Consider the following 21,155-nt stretch of genomic DNA (forward strand, 5'->3'; position numbering starts at 1 on the left):
TTACCTCCCATACTGTGAAATCTTCTATATGGTCCCTGTTTCTACTCCATATTTTAAGAAAATCATTCTTGAAAAGCTGCAATAAGATACTTCAACTAAAGTACACTTCAGAGCTACCTACGATCCTTGACCTTTTTGATGAATACACCCTGTGATCTTTGAAAATTCCCAAACTCAAATACTATTGTAGCATATAAGTTCTCCCTTAAAATGCCTTAAAATAGACCCCCCAAGTTAGTTAACCCTCAGTACCATAAAAATTGAATAGTATAACTAGAGTAATAAAGTATTATATATTTATATAAATATATTTATATTTTCACATTTATATATTTTTTTAAAAATCTGTCATTCATTGAATATAACTACAATATTGATGATGAAGTTGGCTAATAATAAATCTGCAAATGCTTAGGGCTTACTACAGTAATTTCCACCTGGAGTGTTGGGAGAGTAGAAATGGTGGGTTGGGAGGATATTTTTCAGTGAGTGCATAAGGATATAACACATCAAAATCTCAAAAGGAGTACAAATAGTTGAAAAAAAAAGATTCTAAGATTATTATCAATTTAGGCAAACTCATAGAGACAGAAGTAGTTGGAGGTTATCAGGGGCTGGGAAAGGGAGGAGGGGGAATTTATTGCTTAACAGTTACAGAGTCCTGTTTGGAAAAGTTTTGGAACAGATATGGTAATGGCTGCATAACTGTGTGAATGTAATTAATGCCCCTGAATTGTACACTTAAAAATGGTTAAAGGGCACATCTTATATATATATTTTGTCACAATCGAAAAATTATTGATTTGATTAGTTTTAGTCATGGTATTAAATTCATTTTGAAATTTTAAAAAATTCAAAGGAGGATATGAGATAATTTATATATATCCACACTTTTAAAAAAAATCTCTCTAACACAGTGGTCCCCAACCTTTTTGGCACCAGGGGCTGGTTTCGTGGAAAACAATTTTTCCACGGACGGTGGGGGGATGGTTCAGGAGGTAATGTGAGTGATGGGGGGCGACGGGGAGTGGCAGATGGAGCTTCACTTGCTCATCCGCCCCTCACCTCCTGCTCTGTGGCCTGTTCCTAACAGGTCGTGGACCGGTGTAGGCCCGGCCGCTGGGGACTCCTGCTCTAACACATCTAAGCTACCTGAGGCACACATGACAGCACCACTGGAGCCAAACGAAGTAATCATAAGCTCCAAGGGGTTCTCCCAAAACCACAGGCACTGACATTACTAATCAGTACTTCTCAAGGTTTTAGAGCTTGGTTATCATTTGGTTATGAAGAGATTTTCTTTTACATATATTTAAGTATAATAGAACTAGGTCATTTACTATTTTACAATAAAAGGCACACTGATATATGCACAGAAAATCATTGAAAAGCTTGGTATAAAACCGAAGGTTTCTAACCACCCTTGTTGTAACACCCACGTGATTTTTAAATTTGCCTTCTTTTTGTGCATGTGTTCTTCCTACGAGCTTGAAGTTCTTTTTATCTTTGAATATTATAAAATGTGTTTTTTTCCCTGGTGGCGCAGTGGTTAAGAATCCGCCTGCCAGTGTACGGGACACGGGTTCGATCCCTGGTCCGGGAAGATCCCACAAGCCAGAGCAACTAAGCCCATCCACCACAAGTACTGAGCCTGCGCCCTAGAGCCCGTGAGCCACAACTACTGAAGCCCGCACGCCTAGGGCCCGTGTTCCGCAACAAGAGAAGCCACCGCAGTGAGAAGCCCGCACACGGCAATGAAGAGTAGCCCCCACTCGCTGCAACTAGAGAAAAGCCCGTGCACAGCAATGAAGACCCAACGCAGCCAAAAGTAAATAAATAAATAAATAATTTTTAAAATGTGTTATTTTGCTTCTATCATATATGGGAGGTCTCCAATTCATATACAGCATAGAGGGCCAATCAGATTGCATACTACTAAAGAACCAATGCTTCTCATATCAAATCAGCGTGCAAACACCCTCTTCACCACCAATGACACCACCAGAACTTTACCTTCACAAGACTTTGATATGGGATTGTATCTGTAGCCTTCACTGCATTCACATTCAAAGTCTCCTGGGATGTTCTTGCACACAGCTGTGCCACAAATGCTTGGCTTCACAGAGCATTCATCCACATCTATAAATGAAACCAGTATATTAAAAAACATTTTTCCCATACCAGAAGATACTAGCAAAGACCCTTTGATTTGTGTTTCCTGGATCTAGTTTAATATATCTAATGAGACAACAAAGTAGCCTGGGAATAACAAAATATTAAATCTATCATCATATATTAGTTCACTAAATATGAGTTCTTTATACAAATACATAGGGAATTTGATTGATGGTTGCTACTTCCTTTGTAGTCACGTAAAAGAAAAAAAAAGCGCTTTTTTTTCTTATCTACCAGGATACAGTATGAAAATAAATGGAAGAAGAGACTCATCATATTCTTAATATGTATTCTTAAATACATGTTTCTGAAATATGGTCTTAACAGCATATTTACTCTGCATTATCACAAATATAAAAAATAAAAATGAGATGGCTCATCAGTCTTACACCTTTCCTTTGGAAATGGACAATAGCTAAATCTGCATACTATTATTGTGGCTTAAAGTATTCAAGAGTGATCCAAATATAAAATGGGATTGAGTAAGGTGTTAAAGTATTTATAAAGTGCAGCTAATTCAGCGTAAATTTTAGTGTTAAATTACTATTCCAGAAATTTCAGATGCGTTTATTATATTACATAGTAGAGTAGGAGACGAAGTATTGATTGCAACTAGTTACTGAATAAGCACCTGTGAGAAAAACAAAACAAGTGACAGAAATAGTTCAATAGAAGTGTAATTATTAGTGAACTCTTTTCATTTGTACTCTCTGAGGAAAGGTGAGCTCAGAATGAAAAATATATTTTCTACTCTAAAAAGTTGATATTGATAATTTAATTTTTCCACAGACTAATAGTCAAATTTTCAGACATTTCTCTATTTAAAATGACCTGCACAAAAATAAATGAATCAATCCCTTGTGGTAAGGGAATTTTTCTGTATTTTGATTGTATTGGTGACAATATCCTGGGTGTTATAAGGTACTATAGTTTTGTAAGATTTTACTATCGGGAGAAATTGGGGAAAGGGTACATGGCATCTCTTTTTATTATTTCTTACAACTGCATGTGAATCTACAATTACTTCAAAAATACTTACTTTTCTAAAAAGAGCTATAAAATCCATATTTTCAACAGAAAGTAAAAACATATGACTAAATTTATTTGGTTTGAGGCATATTACAAGGACTCATTTAAATCATATGAGTGTCGGTTATAGCACATACATTTTATGACTCTACACTGACATCTAATGTCTGATGAAAAGTTTTATTCTTGCATTTTTGCACATTTACTGGCAGCTTAATCCCAGCCATATCCACATTTTAGCAAAGGCCCTATTGTAACAGTTGTATACATATTCTTCTTCTAGGTCTGTATTTTATTACTTAGGTATCATGGATAAAAGACTATGTAAATGAAGAATACAAGAACATACATTCTGATCATCAGAGACACTCATTTATAAGAGAACTTTTTGTTAAGGTGTATTAACTCAATGGATAAGGATTAAATTCCTATTAATTAAAAATATAAATCACAAATTCTTTAGCAGTATAGACTATTCAAGTATTTAGATGTAGAAGTTTTAATGGGTATTATTTGCTTGTGGAATGTATATGGTATCCCTTCATTATAATGGTTTTCTATAACTGGTGTTTTAATGATATTGATATTCTAAATCTCTAACCTCAAACACTTTCAATTAGGCAAACAAGAAAGATATATAATCTGAAATTGGATAACTGCTCATAATAAATCGTTAGCTTATACAGTTCACCTTAGAGTCACTCATTTGCACTTTAAATGATATTATAGTAAACTATGCTAGACTAAACACTACAATGCAGTGAGGGACAGACCACTCCTTGAATATGAATTCAATTTAAGGATTTACCAAAGCAGATATGAATAGAGTTGAAAAAGAAAACTTGACATTTTAACTTACTGAATTTTTTTACTTCATCACAAAAAGAGGAGAAGTGGGGGGAGAAAGAAAAAGAGAGGGGGGAGAAGGAGGAAGAGAGGGAGGGAGGGAAGAAGGAAGAAAAGGAAGGAAAGAAGGAAGAAAGGAAGGGAAGGAGGAAAGGAGAGAAGAAAGAATAACTTGCTCCCATTTTCTAAAGGCAAAATTTAACTCCAGGCTGGAGAATTTCATTTTTAGTCATCCACGTACCTAGCACTTATATTTGAAGATTTAGTAAAGGTAGTTAAAGCAGTCTAATGGAAAAGACATTATGCAGAAAAAAGAAAGGTAAAATTTGGGGGAAAGAGAAGCATAATTAAAAAAAAAAACAAATACAGTAGTAAAATGACTTAAAAAGCTAAACTAACTGACTGGAATTATTTAAGTCTGAAATTACAAAAGAAAAAAAAGTTATGACCAGTGATGTGATATTAGATGTATAAAGAGAAGGAAAACCAGAGCTTCGTCTTTTTCAAAATCACAACAGGAAATGAGGTGCAAGATGAAGGGTTTATATTGGAAATTAGAAAGGTATTTCTGACAAGAAAGTATAAAATACAGTGAAAGAAGTTATTAAGGATTGTGGTGATTTATTTGTAAACCGTTTATCTTATCGGAATAAAGGATATAATATTATAGTGTCTGGAAGAAAAAGGATAAACAACGATTTCACAAAGACTGTAGTATGCAAGGACTTGCATTTTATCACCATATAATGAAATTCTTCATTAAAACACGTGCATGTACACACATGCACACACAATAAGAAGACAACAAAATACTCTGTGAATAAAAAAATATTCTATAAACAATAAACCAAAGGCAGTCCCATAGTATCACAAGGTTTCCAGGTAGATAATAATGTATACTTATTACAAGCACTCACCACCTACGAGTTTTCCAAGAATTTCCTGGGGAAATTCCTCTAACTGAATTTTGCTCTCACATAGTAAATACCTTTTTAGTCTACCTTCTTACTCTTACCTTTGCAGTCCTTTTTATTTGAAAGCATAACAAAACCACTTTTACAGGAACAGTGGTAACTTCCAGGTGTATTATCACAAATCTGGCTACAACCTCCATTTACATTTGAAGGACCTTTGCATTCATTTATATCTAAAAAGGAGGAAATAAGTTACTTTTAAAGTAATAAAACCTTCAGAGAACTTTTCAGGAGGCCAATCCAGATGAGCCAGCTGGCTTTATTATACATACCAAATTCACACTTCTCTCCTTGCCAACCTGATTTACAAATGCAAGTGAATGTAGCTTGGCCATCTTTGCAGGTCATATATCCATCTTCATTGCATGGCAAAGGATTACACTGGTCTGAAATGGCTGAAGGAAATATATATCTATTTAATTTTTACCACATGCCATGGTAAAATAGAATTATACGCCCTTTAATAAAATCCTGTGCACAAAGCTTATGGTCAATGGAAAAATATTACAACTCATTCCTTCAAATACTTTTTCATCAAGAAAAGTAGATCCATTAGACAAATCTTTATAATTATTTTGTAAAAGGGAACTACTTTTATATTTGCAAATATATACAGTACTTTATAACTGTAATTTAATATTCTTTTCATATATTACCTTATTTGATCCTTAAAACAATTCCATGAGGTAGGCAGAACAATAAAACTACTCAATATCAATAGAAATAGTGTAGTATCAATAGAAAAATTTGGAACTTCCAAATTGGGCTAAGATAGAATAACAAGGACCAGATTTATTCTCCTGCTTTAAATAAATAGAATTCTAGTCAAATGGTTTTCAGACATTGGGCAACAGGTAGCAGAATACTGTGATTCCTAAGGAGGGACATTTTCTTCATAAAATGTCACAGCACTTTATCACTATCTTAAATGATATGCTCATTTGTGTCTTGACTTATTTGTGGTCACTCTCACCTCACTAGACACTGCAATGGTCCCTGGCTCCTGCATGCTTCCACACCTGTTTCTCCAGCCTTCCTAGCTCATCTGCAATTTCCTTCCATCCTTCCTTTACATTCTCCTTTGTTTATGTTAGCAAAGCAAACTGTTACTTGCAAACAAAAAAATTTTTAATCTAATTAAAACCTAATTACTGAACTTTTCAAAAAAGTCCTCATAAAATCAATTTGTTTGAAAATTAGGTATTAGTTAAAATGACAGGAAACAGGTTAATCAGGAAATTAACAAATTATTTTTCTGTCCTTTGGTAAATAAAAAAAATAAAGTATGAATTAAATATACACATTTAGGCAAACTGTTTTACTTGCGTAGTTGCAACTAATTTTGAATTATAGAAAATGCACATGAATGAATATCTCAATAATGCCAATGCTGCATGTAAAATATTCACTGGACAAACATCCCAATTTACAAGTCGCAATTTCACCTTTTTCTCTCTGACTCTAAGTCAGGAAATTGATAAACTAGAGACAAGTAATCTATGAGAATTATCACTAGGCCTTATGTGAACTTCAGGGGGAAAAGGCTAATCTGATATCACAAGATTTTCCACATTTATATCGTTGATGCCAAAAGTCAGAAAAATAAACGTGGTTCCACTTTGACCTATTAATCAACTGTAACATTTGGTCATAAGTACATGATTATGCAACAACAGCCAAATTAAAGCTCTTGGGAATAAAATTCTGAAGTCAATGACCTAAAGTTTGGCAAACAAGGAACACTTCAATTTAAACATTAGGTGGAAAATTCATTTTAAGTAAAACAGCAGCATTTACTTCTAAAAAACATTCCTTCAGGGAGTTCCTTGGCGGTCCAGTGGTTAGGACTCAGCGCTTTCACTGCTGTGGCCCGGGTTCAATCTCTAGTGGGGAAACTAAGATCCCACAAGCCACACAATATGGTCAAAAAGAAAAAAAAAGAAAAAAATTCATCTTTCGTGTACATTGCTGTACACATACATACATATATGTATGATATTTCAATAAAAAGTTTAAACTAAATAAATAATAAACAAATAAATAAATACTGAAAGAAATAATTATTTGGCCAATTTGATCCAGTGTTAGAGTCATGTGGCATGGCCAAAAAAATAAAAATAAAAAAAATAAAAAACATTCCTTCAAATGCATTTTGAGAATACCTCCTTGCTGGGCCTTGCAGTCCTTCAAGGGCTCATTTGTTGATTTTTAAACATTAGTTATATTTAGATGGGGGTAATTTACTTGCAGGTTTTTGTTTTGTTTTGTTTTTTAAACTGATGGTAGAGGTGTTTACCATTGACACAGCTCCTTAGGTCAGGGTAAGCATTAGTTGACAGACGAGCAGCAGTGAATAATCCAGCTCTGAAGGAGCCAAGACAACCTGTAAATACAAACAAGTGTAATCTTAGAGCAGGCACACTTACTTGATCTGAAATCATGGTAGAAATTATCCAAAGTGGTAGAATATTTATGCTTCTGTAGATTTACATGATTCAGCATTCAAAATGTCAATCCTAAACGTTTCCATCCACCTTTTTGAAAAATTAAAAATCTACAAGCAAGATTGCAATAAACACAGAATCATGAAAAATAGATTTATAGAGGCTTCTCTTTGGAAAAGAACCTTAAAGCCAGAAGTGAAAAATATCTTGAATTAGTAGGGAAATTTATTGCCACATAAATCTATGTTCTTAATTCTGTAGCAGAGACCTAAAGTCACCCTCAAATCTATAGGCCAGAGCTTAATTTAGAAATTGTCTATAATTAAGTCAGTAGAATAAGTCAGTGTTTCTGGTTGCAGTAGGCAACTTCCAATACTTCCAATGTTGCATAGAGACTAACAAAATAATATTTGTATAATGCCTCAGTATTACAAAGCAGGTTTACTTTATTCATTTTATTTCTTACTAGAACTCTGTGAAATTAGATATAGCAATCTGGCAGAAATAACAGCTGAAATAATAGAGATAAAATATGTACAGACTTTAAATTAACCAGGTGTCATTTAGTGCCAACAACATAACATTTCTTAATAGCCACTGAAGACATTATATGTATCAGTTCATTGGACAGATAGTAACCAACTCACTAAAAAGGTGGTCTTTTGGTTATCTTTTGCTGAGTAACAAACAACTCCCAAAATTAGTGGCTTAAAATAATCATTCTATTTTGCTCATGATCTGTGGATCAAATTTTTAGAAAGGGTTTAGTTAAGCTGTTTGTCTCTGCTGCACATGGGATCAGCCAGGGTGGCTGGGTCTGGAAGATCCACCTCCTGGATTGTTTTTCACTCATATGTCTGACAGCTCAGGTTCCTTAGCATCTCTATCTCCACACGGTATGCCATGCTTCAGGGCTTCTCCATGTGGTTGAGTTTCCCTGAGTATGCAGTCCTAAAGTGGCACTGCTTTCATGGTACCTAGCTTGCAAGAGGAAGAAGGCAGAAGTTGCCAGGCCAGTTAAGAGGCATTGTATAACTTGCACCATAGTCTACTGATCAAAGCAGTCTCTGGGTCCACCCTGATTTGGAGGAGGGAGAAAAGGATAGATTCCACATAGTGATGGGGAAGTGGCAAGATGACATTGCAGAAGAGTATGTGAGATGGGAGATATTTTTGCAGCCACCTTTGGAGAGTGCAGTTTATCACAGATGGGTTTAAAGGCTCATTTGAAGTCAGTGTGTATATTCCTTTCCAATTGCTTTTGTGACAAATCAACACAACCTTAGTGGCCTAAAATAACACAGATTTATTATCTTACAGTTACAGGAATCAGAGGTCTAAAATTAAGGTGTTGTTAGGGCTGCATTCCTTCTAGGAACTCCAAGGGAGAATCTATTTCCTCAGTGTTTTCAGCTTCTACAAGCTACCTGCATTCCTTGGCTCATGGCCCCATCCTCATATCACTCTCAACTCTTGCTTCATTGTCATATATCCTACTACCAACTCTGACCTCCTGCCTCTCTTGTTTAAGAACATTTGTGACTACATTGGAACCACCCAGATAATACAGAATAATGTCTCCATCTCAAGATCCTTAACTTAATCTTCAAAGACAACATTTAAGGTAACATTAGAGGTTCTGAGGACAGGACATGAACATCTTTAGGGGGTCATTATTTAGCCTACCAAAGTAGGTTATAATATTTTCCCATAGAAACAATACTTTACATCATCGTGGTCTTTCTGGAGGCCCAGTGAGACCTAGGCAATCTTAAGTCTTGAGTATTCTTTCCCTGAATTCATTTGTCCCTCCTCTTGAATCACCCACTCCCAGAATTATCTTATTCTAGTGTGAACATTCCATTAGGATTCTCATTTGTAAGAAAGCCTCATTTTGCACTTCTGGACAAATCTGACAGCTAAAATTTGAAACCCTTAAGCTAGAGGTTCAGGTGAAATGACTTCATATGGTGATTAGGACCCCAGGCCAGATTACAAAGTAGGTTTAACCCATAAAGCACCTTATATATGAGTCCATACTCATCCATACATGTGATAATGTTTTTTTGGAAACCTGCATTTAGAATTACAGTGGGAAGAGCAAGTTGCATGGCTATTCCAAAGCAGTGCAATCCCGATCCCTTACCTTCCCACTTCTCTTTCTTGCTGCCCAACAGGAATGGAGGAAGTTGGAGAGAATGAGTAGGAAGGTGAGAGTTGGAGAGAGATTGCCTTAGCTTTTGTAGCCTGAAACAGAAGCTCTCCTAAGAAACGGAATTAGAAATAGAAACTTGGGCCATCAGGGAGGAAAGCCTAAGAAAGAGGCACTTTCAGGAGAGGTTCCAGTGGTCAGGACAGAACATCCTAGAAAGAAACCTTGGTTCTAGACTACAACAGTTCCTATATCCATATTATTATATGATCATATTTTGTAACTTTTTATGATTATATTTTATTTTATAATCTTTATTTTATGATTATAAATCCAATCTATGTTGGGTTTATAGTATTTCCCCCTTTTGTCCTACACTTTTTGTTTTGGCATTTCTTCTTTCCCTTTTTTTCTTTTTCCTTGATTATTCTTGCCAGAGGTCAGTCTAACTTACTTTCCTTATTTTACCTTTTCAAAGAATGAGATTTTCTTTTGTTAATCTTCTCTTTTGTTTTCCATTTAACTTACTTCTATCTCTACTTTTGTTATTTCCTTACTTTTTATTACTCAGGGCTTGCTCTGTTGTACTTTTAAAAATTTGCTTGATTTGAACGCTTAGGTTCTTTTTTAACTATCCAATCTGTCCTCTTACTGCTGCCTCAGCAGTCAGAACCCCAGGTCCCCATACTAGGTCAAACAGCCTTCAGTCTATCCATGGGTTTCTCACATTTCTTGTTGTTTTCATTTCATTTTGTTATTATTAGTGCCTGGAATGCTATTGTTTCTCTTGAGATGATTTTAAGAGAAGTCAGCAGTCTGAGCTAATCCACCAATCTGGCAAGAACTAGAAACTAAAAACTATTTCTGATGTTTACATTTTGGCTCAGAATTTAGCATTCTTTCCAAGAAGTTCTTCTCCCATTAATTTAATCATCCATTCTATTGGGTGATATTTTAAAGGCCAACATAGATGGCAGAGTGTATTCCATTTTCTAAGGAAAAGAACACAACTTAAAAACTTATCTTTATATGATGAAGAGTATATAATGCAGAGTATTTCTGCCCAAATTCCATGTTTTCAGTGCAGTATATAGATAGACTAATGTGATTTCTGAACACTTACAACTCTAAATCCAAACACTGCCAAAAAGTATGGGTTAGTATTAGTGGTCTGATTTCTTGGGTGACCTTATCTCACTGTAAGGAGCTCCCAGCATGAGCTGTAGTAATTAGTAAAATTACTGTTAGGTTTACCAGAGACAAAATTATAAAGGTTCCCCCACGCCCCAATTAGGACCATTGGCCTACAGGATATACACATCAAAAGACAGAAAGACTTAGAGTATTTCTTTTCTGTTTTCAACAGTGGAATTCATCACATATGCTTGTAACTAAAGACCAAAATATAAAATGTGAATCAAAAAATATATCATAATAAAAAGTATTTGGGGGGACTTCCCTGGTGGCACAGTGGTTAAGAATCTGACTGCCAATGCAGGGGACCCGGGTTTGATCCCTAGTCTGGGAAGATCCCACATGCCGTGGAGCAACTAAGCTTGTGTGCCACAACTACTGAGCCTGCGCTCTAGAGCCAGCGAGCCACAACTACTGAGTCTGCATGCCACAACTACTGAAGCCCATGCGCCTAGAGCCCATGCTCTGCAACAAAAGAAGCCTGCGCACCACAATGAAGAGTAGCCCCTGCTCACTGCAACTAGAGAAAGCCCGTGTGCAGCAATGAAGACCCAACACAACCAAAAATGAATAAATAAAATAAATAAATAGTTTTAAAAGTATATTTTTGTTTCACTATATAAGTCAATTAATAATAATACTTTACATCTGAAGAAAGTTTGACATAAAAGAATCTATCTACATACATATACTTATTTGATATTCCCAACAGCTCTGAAGTTAGAAAATATAGTTATAGTGTAACTTAAATACAGAACCTGAAAAGTTAAATAAGTTTCCTAAACCGACACAGTAGAAATTTTTATGTCTGAGACTAGAGTCCACATCATATTATTATTATTATTATTATTTTTTTTTTTTTTTTAGGACTTGGTTTTTCTATCATGCTTCCAAATAAGATAGGCAAATAAAAGAGAAAGTTGGGTAGAAACAGAAGTAGCTGAGAGGAATGGAAGGAAAAAAAGAAAAAGATTTTATCTAACTTTTCCAAAACACATAATGCTGTATTAAAATGTTATTTATGTTTATCCAAATGCACTCTATGATCAAAGGTATGTTATCTTCCAGAGTGTTTATGCCTGCAGAAACACAGCCTCATTACATGGACCTAAAAAACAAGGATTAATACTATATTTTAATGTAAGCTTATAATTTTAACAGCCAAATATTGTCTATTTTAATTACAAAATATTTAAATTCCTACCTAAAATGAAGAGACTGAAATAGTCTTGATAGTCTAGCTTTTCTTGACTTTAAGAGTATAAACTTTTAATTTTTGCTTTAGAAAGTAAGGAGTTAAAGCATAAATTTACAAAGAAGAAATGTTTTTCATGGATGTATATCTCAGACATGACAGCTAAAGTTTTTAGAAAATCTTGTTGAATTTTCATATCTAAAGTCATAAATAATATCACTACACAATTTTTATAGTATCCTCTTTCCAAATTTGAATGAAACTGCTTAAGTCTGTTATTAGCAGCTAGAAAAGGGAAGGTAAGGAAAGAAAAGAAAATGGGACTAGAGGAGAAGTTAGGGGGAAAAAATGAAGAGAACTAGCATGACATATTTTACTAAGTGCTTTGAAAACATTACCTCATTTTATTTCTTGCTAGAAACTTATTAGGTAAATTGTTACTATCCATTTGACAAATTGGAAAACTATAACTCATAGAGGTTAAATAATTTTAAGATCTTGCGGGAGATAAATGTTCAATGGGAATTAATAAAAAGAAATTATAAAAAGTCAACTGGAAAACACCCAGAAGCCCAAGAACAGAAAAGGGTCATGCTATGGAGTTCTAAAGAGAGATACCATTGAACCGATGTCCTGCAGTTGATGAGAGGGTGAAATGAGAGGCAGTGTATTATAGCTGGGTCTCCTTGACTCTGGATTTGCCACAAAAATAAGATTGACACCATCGTTGACATTCAAAAAAGGGAAGAGTAACCACTTCAGAGTAACCACTATGAAAAAGAGCACTTGGTTCAGAAAGGGTCTTCTCCCAATGATGTTGGGCTCTTATCTTGTTAATTGTCCTGAAGGGTAAATGTAAGTACATACCATCAATTCAATGTAAGGCTCCCTAGGAAAAGGGGAAAGGTATATATAGTCCCCTATCTACAGATGGTTTCTGGGATCTCTGCATGGGTATTCAGAAGTAAAACAAAAACAAAGTGTAATACCCTAAACTATAATTAAACCCTAAAATTTCAAGAGAAATGAGAGTTTAATAGAAATAGTTATTTGCTATATTATATTAACAACACTAAACTGCATAGTTATTACTGTATATCAGAGTACATTCCTACTTTTTTTTTGTTTCAAGGAAGATTTACTTTTCAGTTTTGCAGGCCTTGGAGTCTCACATTGGCTAGCATGAGAGTGAGGTGAGAAAGATGCACAGATGGGGACTATTCTGAGCTCAGAGGAGGAGGGAGAGCAAACCTCTGTGGGCTGGACCTACAGAGAATCTCATCAGAAAGACGTGTACAAATGCTACTCCACTTTCATTCTTTGGAAATGCTGACAAGTCTCCAAAAAATATTAATAAAATATTTTTATATTTATTTAAAACAAACTGTAGCCTTTTAATTGACATTAGTTGAAATCATCTAATCTCTTTAGATATGGAAATGCTACCTCACTCCTTTTGCTTTTGTATCCAAAGGCAAAACATGGATGGGATATTGTAGGAAATGAGGAAATGGTGTTGCAAAGTGGGAAGTTGTTAACAATTTCTATCAATATTTAAATGATAATTATGTCACAAGCTCTGGAGAGTGTAGAGATCTTTCCTTTCATTAAAAGATAACCCATGAAAACTCATGTACTTATAGAGAATATTCTGTTACCTAAATATAACTTTGCATCAGCTCAGTGACTCCTTATGAGAAAGACAAAAAATGAAAAAGACTAAAAGTCAAAATGTCACACAGTAATTAAAAGAACCATTCCAAATTCATCTACATGACTTTAAATAAAAGAACAGAAAATTTGCATATAGAATGAGACAGATCTTACTCCCGAGGCTAATGAAATTGTACTGGATGGAATATATATGAGTGGAGGGTTGGACTTCATCATATTTAAGTTTTCTTCCATTTCTAAGATTATATGATTGAGGTCCTTTGAACTTACCTAAATATTTTGGATAAAAATATTCCTAGAAAAAAAAAAGAAAAGAAAAAATATATCTTAGCAAATCTAATTTTCACTATAAAGTTAAAACGATTTTAAAATGTGTTTTTATATTAAAGATGAAATAAATTACATATAAGTGTCATTTCCACATTATAACATTTTTTCTACAGTAAAATATATACCAGGAGTAGATGACTAATAACATTAAGCCATAAGATGCTTAGGCTTAAAGCAATAGTGATCAATTAAATCATGTTTCAAAGGCTTCTAAACTGAAAATAGGCTCCACTGAAGATGTTAAATATGACTATATATGCCCCTTTACGTAAATCTTTTAATTTTTCCATGATGGTTAGATACCCATTTGATACATCTCACATCATGCTGAGTACACACACCAGATTCATTGCTGAATAACAGTAATATAATTTGAATTGAATTAAAGTGGACATTTACCTTTTAGCATCTTATGTACATGTAATACCTTACTTATAAATTGGTTATGTACCAAGAATTTTTCTGTAAATCAGTAATTTGGACTAAGGAAAGCACTTCAGCAAAAGGAGAAAAATGTTAGAAATGATTTCTGATGGTAAGGTTCCCAGGCTAGTTCACAAAAGCCTTCTTAAGCCATAATACATCCAATATGCAGCATTAATAGCATAAGAATTCCTCATGAGAAACCAGTGTTTCTACACAAAAACAACCTCAAGCACAGAACATAACTTTCATCCAGTACACAATTAAAGTCCTCATTCCTTCCTCCTCTCACATATAAACCTACACAACACTTAGCGACTAGTTTATAAGATGAGATCTCCCACTAAGCAATTCAGACATCAGTGTTGTCATCTACAGAACAAAAGCCAGGATATAAACAATGATGAATTGGTTCAAAAGGAGATGATGTAATGGGGAAAGGATTATATTAGGGACAGTGGGGAGACAAGCAATAAGGTGGACCGCGAGTGTGGACTAGGGTATGAGGGCTGTGGGCAGGGAGTGTCTGGAGCAGGATAGAAAGTGAGAAGCAATAACAAATGGGTTTTTTTTCTTCTTTTATTTCTCCCATTTCTTCCTTACTCTCTCCGTCATCTCTTTCTCTTCTGTCAATAACACAACTGTCAGAATGAGTGGAGGAGAAGAAGCACATAAATGAGTTTCTTTACTCTTTTCCCTCCCCTCCATATGGCTTCTGTCTCACTCCCCATTTGCTACTCAGAGGCTAAGCTATGAGAACATATTTACAGTGTTAGATATACATGCTCAAGTATTTATGGGTAATATAATCAAATTAAATCTTGAGCATGCAGGCTTGCCTTAAAATGTTCCAGCAAAACAAAACAAAAATTACAGTGGGTGGGGTAGAGAATAGGCAGAACAAGAATGGCAGATTGTTGATAATCATTGAAAGGGAAAGTAGGTATATTGGGATTTATTATATTCTTCTCCCTACTTTGGGATATATTTACAATTTCCATAATAAAAAGAAATTTGTGTATGTGTGTGTGTGTATTTATCTGTTTCCTACACAATATGAGTACACTGTTATATTGTGTGAAATAAAATATTTTTGTCTTAATTGCTTTTCCACAACAGGCAACAAAACTAAGACAAACATTTTGATTCAATCTTGGAGAGTGTTAAAAATGAATCGTCGGGTACCTTGGGAAAAATTCCCTTTGAAGCTATTAGAGTAGGTGGAGATAAGAGGATTAAAGGGCAATTCCAGAAAACACAAGTTATTACTGTCTTGGACAAATTCTCTAACTATAGACAAATGGTTCCTGCTTGTTATGGCTCATCTAGTCTCATGGTTCCAGGAACTAAGGCAGAGGTAAAGGAGGTACTTTGCATATGTTTTCTCCCTCATTTTCTTTTGGTTATACAGTTCATCTCAGGGGAAATAATTTGAGATAACCCTGAAGGTTATCAAACTTGAATTCTTCACCCTAATTCAAAGAGGCACTATTTATATTCCTGCTACCCACAGAACATGTTAAAGAACCCCTTTCTCTAGGAAAATTAGGGGACTCAAGATCATATCTAGGGGCTCCATATTTCTGTATGATATTTAGGGGTCTTTGTGATTATTTTATTCTAGACTAAATTGGAAAAATGTATACACTAAAGGTATAAATTCCAACCACAGAGACTATTGATGATTTACAGTGGGCTGAGGAAAATTCCCAAGAATTTATGGAATAAATTAAAAGTATTCTCAGGGAACACAGTACTGTAATGACCCTTTATTAAGCACTTACTGAGTACCTATTATGTACCAAGCTCTGAATTAGAGGCTCTGTTTTCTAAAGCTTGGTTTAAAATGCCAATGGAGAGAATTAATGAAGCATAGTGATAACAATGTAGTCACACACACACACACATGCACACACACACACTTGAGGTGCCTTCCCCTCACCCAACACTACAAAATCCTGGTTGGGAGAAAGTAGTTACACACCATGAGGTTCATACTATTTGTGATAATTAGGTATAGTTGAATTATAGTTTGGTCAGAGCACATTGGTTTTGGCAAATAATGTCTCCCTAACAAGCCCACTTTCCTTCGAAGGTAATTCCTCCTGAAACGCTTCAGTGGGTATATGTGGAAGGTGATAAACACAATCATTAACTTTAAAAAGAAACACAAGGGAACACAGACTCAAGCTGCAAACATTCCATCTGTAACTGTATGTCTAAGTATGCTAACTTACCATTTTTCATGAATTCTTACCGTTTCAGGGTCATTTTCAAAGACCTCCCTGGCTTCTTCTTTATTGCACAGTTCTTCAATGCATTCTCTTTCAAGATTACCCTTTTTTGTTTCTTCAATCAAAGAATTTGCACGGCTTTTCCTAACCAGGACTTGTGAAGCATCTTGCTTCGACAAAACTGAAGAAAAACAAAAAAAGTTTACATGAACAAATCTTTCATTTCTCCACCTAAAATATTATATTAAGCAATGATATATTATATAAATCATTTTCTGTCGGTAAATTGTATGCCATTTAAAGTTAGTATGTTATTTAAAGTTATGCCTGCCTCAGGACTTCTCTGGTGGAGCAGTGGTTAAGAATCCGCCTGCCAGTGCAGGGGACATGGGTTCGAGACCTGGTCTGGGAAGATCCCACATGCCACGGAGTAACTAAGCACGTGTGCCACAACTACTGAGCCTGCGCTCTAGAGCCCACAAGCCATGACTTCTGAGCCCACGTGCTGCAACTGCTGAAGCCCACGCGCCTAGAGCCTGTGCTCCTCAACAAGAGAAGCCACTACAATAAGAAGCCCCCGCACCAAAACGAAGAGTGGCCCCTGCTCGCCGCAACTAGAAAAAGCCCGCGCGCAGCAGCGCGAAGACCCAATGCAGCCATAAATAAATAAATAAATAAATTTATTAAATAAATAAAAATTAAAGTTATGCCTGCCTCAGTAGGGTTGAACTGAGGAAAACACGTGGATACATAAGCACTTTGGTTAACAGCTCAAAGAGCAGTTTGGTGTGTAGCTACAGCACTTGTCTAATGATCTACACAAATTATTCAAGCTTATGCTTGAGGTCAAACATACCAAACAATAATTTAATGTTTACCTCATTATGACTACACTGGTAAAAGCATCATGCTGAAATGACTATAAAGTCATAGCCACAGCATCTTTAAAGTTAGAGTAACAAACTTTCTCAGTTTTAATGGAAAACTTGTGTGATCTCTGTGGAGAAAGAGAAATGCAGGAGTACAGTCCAATCAGCTATTTGAAAGAAACCTGATAGGCTAAAACACCTGGTTATTTATACAAACAAGAAAATAAAATTCCATGGCAAAAGGAAGACCTTATGCAAAGCACAAAATACAGAAGAGAAAAAATCAGTAACTTTGAGTATATAAAAAATTTTAAGCAGTTGACAAACGATGATAAAAATAACAAAGTTCAACATCAAGCAACAGATTGCAGGAAAATATTTCCATCATATATAACAGAAAAAATTACATCCAGAATTTATAAACAACTTTTGCAAATTAAAGAAAAAGTAATACAACAATATGCCAACCAATACAGGAATGTGTGCAAGGTTAAAAACAAAATAAATAATATAAATAAAATATAAACAAAGCAATACCATTTACACATCACTACAGAGAAAAATTAAAGTAGCCAATAAACATGTGAAAAGATATTTAACACAAATTTTTAAAAACAATTGGATTTTTGCCTAATAGATTTGCAAAAATTTAAAAGTCAGATAATATCAAGTATTGGTGAGTGTAAGTGGAAACAAGTATTCTTGTACAATGGTGGTAGGAATATAAACTGATAGGTATTATTTGAAGGTAATTTGGTAGTATCTGAAAATTAAAAGTACATATGCTCTTCAATTCAACAATTCTGCTTCTAAGTAGGTCCCACAGATATGCAAGTGTTGCTGAAAAAGGTATGTATAGAATGTTTATTGAAAGATTGTTTGGAGACTTCCCTGGTGGCACAGTGGTTAAGAATCCGCCTGCCAATTCAGGGGACACGGGTTTGATCCCTGGTACAGGAAGATCCCACATGCCGCAGAGCAACTAACCCCGTGCACCACAACTACTGAGCCTGCGCCACAGCTACTGAAGCCCGCGCGTCTAGAGCCCATGCTCGGCAACGAAAGAAGCCACTGCAATGAGAAGCCCATGCACCGTAATGAAGAGTAGCCCCTGCTCACCACAACTAGAGAAAGCCCACACGTAGCAACGAAGACCGAAGGCAACCAGAAAAAAAAAAAAAAGAAGATTGTTTGTATTATCCAAAAATTAGAGGACTTCCCTGGTGGCACAGTGGTTAAGAATCTGCCTGCCAATGCAGGAGACATGGGTGCGAGCCCTGGTCCAGGAAGATCACACATTCCATGGAGTAACTAAGCCCGTGCGCCACAACTACGGAGCCTGTGCTCTAGAGTCCGTGAACCACAACTACTGAAGCCTGCACACCTAGAGTCCACGCTCCACAACAAGAGAAGCCACCAAGATGAGAAGCCCATGCACCGCAACGAAGAGTAGCCACCGCTCATCGCAACTAGAGGAAAGCCCACACACAGCAACGAAGACCCAACGCAGCCAAAAAAAAAAAAAAAAAAAAATAGAAATGACCTAAATATGTATCAAGAAGGGAATGAAAAAATAAACTATATAATACATTTGTACAGTAGAATAATATGTGGCTATTCAAAAGAAGGAAGATACTTTTGCACTGAAGATCTCCAAGATATACTATTAAATTAAAAAGTGCAAATTGTAGATGCTACATCTATAGCATAATCCTATATATACCAGCCATACTGTAGATATGTAAACATCATGTGGACAAATACATAGAAAAGATACTCAAGCTACAATCTGCAATTATATGTGAAGAAAAGAATGGAGAGTATGAAGTTTGGGCCTTATCATTTTAGAACGTGAATAGAACATTGTTTTTTAATGAAAACATTTTAACTCACAAGTAAAATCTACAAATAACTTTTTTTAATCCTGATTTTTAACCACAAATGGTTATTTGACTAGGAAGATGAGCAAATAATATAAATAGCTAAATTTATTTTTCTCTTGTTTCTCTTATAACTCTGTAAATAAGAATTAATCAAAAGTGGACAACAGAATGAAGAAAAAGAAAAGCAAAAGGACTAATTAATCAACACTCACCATAATTATTAGTTGAATAACTGAACATCTTTCAAGAGAGAATTACATTTATTTATCTATTTTAATTTTATATGGGTTTTCTCACTTACCAAAACAGAAGTTTAAATATGATGATTAACCAGCAAAAGTGTTTGAGTTATATTTTTAACCCTATCTCTCACCATCTTTATCACTGCTCAAGATCAAATCAAGGCTGTGTGCGTCTAAAAGATGTTATTCTGTGAGCATGCCACCCGCCAAGTGTATTGCTAACTGATAAATGGCAGCCCAATCAACAATGAAAGGGTCTGACATTGCAATTCTCTCATTTATTTGAAATAGTTTTAAGCATGCTACTTGATAATAAATATAGCAAAACCTTGGCCCCTCTGAACTTCAAAGCAAATATGTGAGTCTTTCTGAAAAAACAATAACACTTTGTATTAAAGATAAATATTTTGATACAATAATAAAACAACCAAGGTCAGATGCAGTTGGAAAACAAAACATAAACATCACTTCTTGGCATTTCTTCCTTACAGAATATTAAGTTTTAGAATGCAGAGGTTAATATTGATATTTAGGAATATCTCTTTGCCTATAAGGGCCCCCACTGCAGGACACAGACCAGCTATAATAACACATCCTATATTCATGTTTGGGGAAGTTCTCAATTGTCCAGAGAGAACCAAGGTGTGGTTTAAAGGAATGCTCACATACATTTATAAAGCTAGAAGGAAACAAAGTAACCTCCATTATTTCAGAGATGATGAAAATCAGGAGCATACAAGATATTTGCTCTAGGTTATAAAGCTAATAAATAGCAAAAGTACAACTTAGATCACAGGCATCCCAATGCTCAGACCTGCAACCAACCATTACTATTTGCTGCTGTTTTTCAAAAAAGAGGGATAAGTTTCACTGTCTCAGATGATAAGAGGAATATTAAAAATGAAAATTGTTACACCTCTGACCTAAAGGATAATGAAGCTAATAATTTAAAAAATAATTTTGTCTAAATAAATTTTGCCTGAATTTGAACGTTTGTTTTAGTTCATCTGGGTTCACCTCAATAATACTTCCAATTGGCATGATACTTAAACATTTTCAAAGTGTATATTAATGATTTCATTTGATCCTCATATAAATAATGAAATATATTACAGGCCAGAATTATCATCCCCATTTTCCTACTGAAGAAATTGGAGCTAAAAGAGGTTACATGGTTTTTTCAAGGTCATAGAGCTACAAAGTTGTGCTATTGGGACAGGAATTTAAATGTACCCATCCTCCTAGTCCAACGCTCTTTCTTCTATGTATTCTGCCACTTAAATGCCCACAATGTACTTGATCTAAAAAAATTAATTATGTGGTTGTGTAGTGGACATGTTTGGTATCTTAAATAAGACATTTACTGTCCCTTATAAAAAAGATCCATCCATCGAACAGAGTGTGCTTTCAAAGGAGTCTACTATTCCTTGTCAAAAAGATACAAACATAATATCACAGATCCAAACTAAGAACTACAGAACTGTAGGATGA

The 21,155-nt window shown here is 35.1% G+C and overlaps 1 protein-coding gene across 1 annotated transcript in view; it reads right to left on the bottom strand.

Annotated features, from left to right (window-relative positions):
- Positions 1-21,155, bottom strand: part of PROS1 (protein S) — a 61,040-nt gene that overhangs the window by 22,010 nt on the left and 17,875 nt on the right. Inside the window, exons 2-7 of the mRNA XM_060099808.1 lie at positions 16,694-16,851; positions 13,954-13,978; positions 7,321-7,407; positions 5,297-5,419; positions 5,066-5,197; positions 2,014-2,139 (exon numbers count right to left, since the gene is read on the bottom strand). Of these exons, the coding sequence (XP_059955791.1) occupies positions 2,014-2,139; positions 5,066-5,197; positions 5,297-5,419; positions 7,321-7,407; positions 13,954-13,978; positions 16,694-16,851 (651 nt within the window). The remainder of the gene's footprint in view (positions 1-2,013; positions 2,140-5,065; positions 5,198-5,296; positions 5,420-7,320; positions 7,408-13,953; positions 13,979-16,693; positions 16,852-21,155) is intronic.

Source organism: Mesoplodon densirostris, chromosome 5 (assembly GCF_025265405.1).
Source record: "Mesoplodon densirostris isolate mMesDen1 chromosome 5, mMesDen1 primary haplotype, whole genome shotgun sequence".
NCBI classification, from domain to species: Eukaryota; Metazoa; Chordata; class Mammalia; order Artiodactyla; family Ziphiidae; genus Mesoplodon; species Mesoplodon densirostris.